The sequence below is a fragment of the Asparagus officinalis genome, chromosome 3, assembly GCF_001876935.1.
Source record: "Asparagus officinalis chromosome 3, Aspof.V1, whole genome shotgun sequence".
In the NCBI taxonomy this organism is placed as follows: domain Eukaryota; kingdom Viridiplantae; phylum Streptophyta; class Magnoliopsida; order Asparagales; family Asparagaceae; genus Asparagus; species Asparagus officinalis.
In genome coordinates this window covers 16239836-16245241 of record NC_033796.1, presented here as the reverse complement: position 1 = coordinate 16245241, position 5406 = coordinate 16239836, and the positions used below count along the sequence as shown (strand labels likewise).

At 31.6% G+C, this 5406-nt stretch overlaps 1 protein-coding gene across 1 annotated transcript in view; it reads left to right on the top strand.

Moving 5' to 3' along the window:
- The window catches only part of LOC109833184 (homeotic protein knotted-1-like), a gene marked incomplete at its 3' end in the record, with an annotated part of 5793 nt that extends 643 nt beyond the window's left edge, over positions 1-5150 (top strand). Inside the window, 3 exon segments of the mRNA XM_020400759.1 lie at positions 1-52; positions 125-263; positions 4897-5150. Coding sequence (XP_020256348.1) covers positions 1-52; positions 125-263; positions 4897-5150 — 445 coding nt within the window.

The following is a 5406-nucleotide window of genomic DNA, read 5'->3' as shown; positions in this document are numbered from 1 at the left end:
GAGCTGCCGACGCGATGCCAGCTCAGCAGACCCAGAACTAGACCAGTTCATGGTTCTTATATTTTATTCAATCTTTCATTGTAATAACTTTTCCTTTTATAAAGTTTTGATTTCTTTTCAACAGGAAGCGTACTGTAATATGCTTGTAAAGTACAGAGAAGAGCTGACGAGGCCGTTGCAAGAGGCCATGGATTTCTTGAGGAGGGTCGAGTCTCAGCTCAATTCAATCACCAATGGAGCTACTGCTTCAATTTTTTCTACCGGTAATTAATTAGTTTTAGGGTTTTTTGAGCAATTTAAAGCACGTACAGCTAATCATACGATCGAGGAGACTGAGGCTGAGTCTCGCTTGTTTCACGCGGGGGAAAAAGAGAGGCATCTGGGGCTCTTTTTTTTTCCTCTTTTGATGGTATCAATAGATCAGTGAACAGTTAAGCTGATATTTTGTAAATTAAATAACAACCACGTTGATATCTAGCGAGTTTATTTTTGGCTACGACACATTTAATCACGAGGGTATAGTGTAACAGGAGTCCTCTTTTTATTCATTTTTTTAAATGTTCAATTTGGACAAGAGCAACCACAAACAAACAACAATAACAAGGAGTTTGTTTAGTTTATCCCATAATGATCTACTTTCATCTGCTAATCACATAAAATATTTGAGAAGGAGAGGTGAGGAGATCACACACGTTGGTGGTGGTCAATAATCTAGATAAACAAAGGACCAAGATTTAGGGTTCCAAAGAGAATACTGGTTTACCTCGAAACTAATGGGTATTGTTATCATCAAACTTGTAGTCATTTGACTCATTTCTCTGATCTTTCCCTCTCTCCCTCCCCCTCTCTCTCCCTCTCTCTTTCTTGCTACTTTGTTGGTGTTTTTTTTAAAAGTAGGTTAGAGCCTTAGGATGCGATTCTAATCAAGGTGTCAGGGTTTGACCCCATGACAAGATAGCCATATGGGTTTTGTTCCCTTGTTATAATGCTCCTAAGGCACACTGAAATTTTGAGGTTTCATCTTCTGTTTATTTTCATTTTATTGATTATCCTACAAAAAAGTAAATTGCTGCAATTTACATGTTAAAAATGTGACTACTGTGAGTTGCTTTAGTTACTATTCTATGCATATGGCTGAAGTGAAAATAAATAAATAAATACGGAACAAGATCCATAATTAGAATCTAGATTAATTCTTCTTTTATTGCTGATCTTTTAGTGATAGAATATTTGTTTAAAAAGATTACAACGGTTATACTCATGAGCGTAGCTAAAATTTTTATTAGAATAATAATACGTAGTACATTCATATGGACGAACAAAATATGAATCACACATTTAGTTTTGTACTGTATATGATAGTATTGATTGATACAACGCGCTTATATTGTGGAATGAGTTTTTGTCTTCTCTTCTTCTGTGCTCATAGTAGCTGTTCTTAGGCCATCTCCAACCCATCGCACTAAAATGGTGCAAAATTTGCACCAAAATGGTGTAAAATTCACATCAAACAGTAATTCATATTCAACCCATTACACCATTTTTTGCACTAAAAAAGAATATTCTCAGTATATTTCTTTTTATCTACTTTTATATCATTATTTTCTATTCCCTATATTTTTAACTACTTCAACAATTAACCCCACATCAAATTTTGTTTTTTTCACATATTTTTTAAACAAAATGATTTATTATTTAAAAAATTAAACTAATAAAACAATAAAATATTGTAAGTATTCTATTAATTATCTTTTGAAGCTTCAGATAAAGATATTGTAAATATTCTATTAATTATCTTTTGAAATTTATTATTATTGTTGAAATACATAACTTGATATTCGCTATAATTTACAGTTAGTTCGAGCAAAGATGTTATTTATGCAAGAACCAAAGTACAAAAAAAGTTTCAAATTTGATCATATCTAGAATACAAAAAAAGTTTCAAATTTGATCATATCTAGAATATGGTTAAAATTTTTAAAAAATTTAAAGATGATGTCCTCATAGCAAGACAAGTTGGTCGAAGACAACCCCAAAGTGTGAACTTTGACTCGTCACAATCAGATAATCCTACTCCGGAATCTCCTATATCAACATCTCCTAGACTGTCATCATTTACTCTACCTGAACGACCTATTAGGGTAAAAAAATCAAATTGAAAAGAAAAAATGATGATCATGAGTCAAGTGTAGTGGATTCCATCGACACAAATAACAACCGACTTATAGACACGTTAGAAAAGACGAGCTTGGACAGGCAAGTAGCATTTGATATCTAACAAGAGAAGATAGCCATGAAAAAAGATAGAGATGAATGAAAAATTATAATGAAAGATTTGAAAATCATTGCTGGTCCAAACGTACATCAGTACGTTCGAGCTCAACAAATTAAAATAATACAAAAAAAAATCAACAAGAACAAGGGTCTGCTTCTAATTTTGGCAATTATTTTAATAATATTGGAGACTCTGTATTCGATCTACTACTAGATTATTGAGAGATGCTTGTCCATCTTATGTAATGTTATATGTTTAGTTTATATTTTATGTTTTTTTTTAAAGAAATTTTATATTATATGTGTCAGTTTTTATATGTTATGTATTTCAGTTATATAATTTATATTTGAATTATGTATTAGGATTGCTCTTTATATTTTTAATTTGTATTTCATGGGACTTTAGTTATAATGTCTATATTTTAATATTATAATTAATAATAATGTACTGTAAATTTTAATATTATTTTTATTTTTAAAAAGTAATTTATTTTGTCCAAATTATACAATTGGGGTAAAAATTATAAAATTTAAATATTATTGGGGTTGTTTTATAAATTTAAATAAAACAGTTGGGGTCAAATTATAAATACATAAAATTAAGAGGTAAAAATAAAAAATAAAAAAAGGAAAAAAGGAAACAGTAATGCATCGAGGAACAATGCGACGCCATATTTGGCGACACCATATTTGGCGTCGCACTGTTCAAATTCGCTAAAATGCCGCAAGAAATGTGGCTCGATTGGAGAAGAAACGCAGCGGAAAATGCACTGTTTGCGGCATTTTGTCGCTATGTTGGAGATGCCCTTATGTATTATTGTTCATGGTGGTAGTTTTAAATAGGGTCTCATAGTACGTACAGGTGTAATTATTCTTGCTATATGTAGTTGCCAAACTTAAGAATTGTCCCTAGTACAATTGATAAGTTCCATCATAAGTAATAAAAGAAAAGTAATTAATAAAATGGTGAAGAAATGAGGTATAAAGAGATGCACTAGAAAATCTCAGCTAGAAGGGAAGACAGAATATAATAATGAAGCTGAAACTTTAATTGCACCAAATAATAAAGCCTTAAAATGCAAGCAATGCATAAAATTTGAAGTTAGTTATCAGAAGTCTCCTAAATAATCGAACCTTAAAATTAATTAATTATTATTTAGTGTTGATGAAGATTAAGTTTAACCCTTTAAGTTTTGCGATAACTAGCTCTTGAACTGTATCACATATGTACATGATGTTTGACTCTGTTTGCGGCTTTCTTCTGGTTGAGGACAGCAAGGAGCTATTTTTTTCCTTTCTTTTTTTCCTTTTTTTCTTTTCTAACGAGGAAAAGGATGGGATCAAATATCCCAGGCACTATTACAACATCAAGGAGCTGGTGTGGAGCTCTCATTTCACACGGGAGAGATTAGAGATAATGTTTATAATTTTATATTGTGGTCAAGCCTTGACACCTAGCTACTAAGTTTACATTAAGTTTAAAATGCTTTGTGATGTTAATTTCTCCTTTGACAGTTTCTTATATATGTTAGACAACTCCTTTTTATGTAGTTTTTTCTTAAATGTTGTTATTTTTTCCCCTTAAATAAGTTATTTGGTTAGTTCTTATTTTGAGCTTTGTGCATGATTTGACCAGCTGTACTATTTATACCATAGTGCTATGTAAATATAACTTGAAGTTAAACATTAGTTTTTCTTTTTCTACTATATAATCAAATCTCTCATGGAGAAACTACAAAACAGATATTCTAAATGTGACTACATTATCCCGGAAAGCCTTTAATTGATAGCTAAGCCATAAGAAAACAATTCCATTGATTTGAAATTCGAGATTGTTTTTCCTTCTTGTTACGATTATATTTCAAATAATGACTTCAAGCTCATATTAAATTGTTGATTTATTCAATCATCTTATATATTCTTTCCCTTGAAATATGTTTTGGTCTCATGCTTCATGGTTCATCCTGTAATTTCTTATTACATTTAATGAAATATGTTTTGACAGTATATTTCATCATTTTACAATCATAACTTTTGTTTAAGGGCCGAAAGATAGTATTTATGACACTTGTCATGATTAGGTTCAAGAATACTAAACAAGTAGTTTTTATGATACAGCTTTCCAGGACATTGACTTTATAAGGTGTTTACTAAGACTTTCAAGAGGCAATGCGGAAAATTTTCTTATTTTATACCTATAACCACTTTTAAGTTTATAACTCATCACACTATGCATAGTGTTGTATATGAGAGTAGATTTATTATAATTTGTTGTCAAGCTTTGCAATGTTAAATTGTGAGTTAGAAGAGGAGCTATATGGACAAGCTGTTGGGTTTGTAGTTCTAGTCGAGAAACATATGTTCTATAGAAAATGAAGAGATGTAAGGACCTTCTTTAATACTTTAGATGCGGATTACGATTGGCTACCTTGTGTCCTTGACATCTTGCCTTTCCTGAAAAAGTACAACTTTTTATATGTTACATAACTAATGACCAAAATAATATGCTTTTTAAGTAATCTATCGATAAAAAATAACTTAAAATTCAAGGGCTTTAATTCATATAATAGCTAAGAAGTTAACATGCTATTGAATCTTCCCTTCAACTTTATAATTTTTTAGATGAGAAGTGTGAAGGAGTTGCTTCGTCTGAAGAAGACCAAGATGGCAGTGGAGGTGAAGCTGAACACCCAGAGATTGACCCGCGAGCTGAAGACAAAGAGCTGAAGCACCATCTACTGAAGAAATACAGTGGATATCTGAGCAGCCTAAGACACGAACTCTCCAAGAAGAAAAAGAAAGGGAAGCTCCCTAAGGAGGCTCGACAAAAGCTTCTTAATTGGTGGGAGCTGCACTACAAATGGCCATATCCATCAGTATGTCACTTGTTACTGTCAATGCCTATGCTATTATTTTTTGAGAAAATACGATAGGTACATGAATTTAACGTACTTTCCAAGTACATGAATTTAACGTACTTTCCAAGTACATGAATTTAACATAAAATTTCCAAGTACATGAATTTAACGCAAAATTTCCAAGTATGTCGAAGCAAGAAAACAATACAAGATGTCAAAGCCAAGTTAGGAGAAGCCAAGATGAAGTACAAGTTAGAAGGTCACTAAGAGCTTT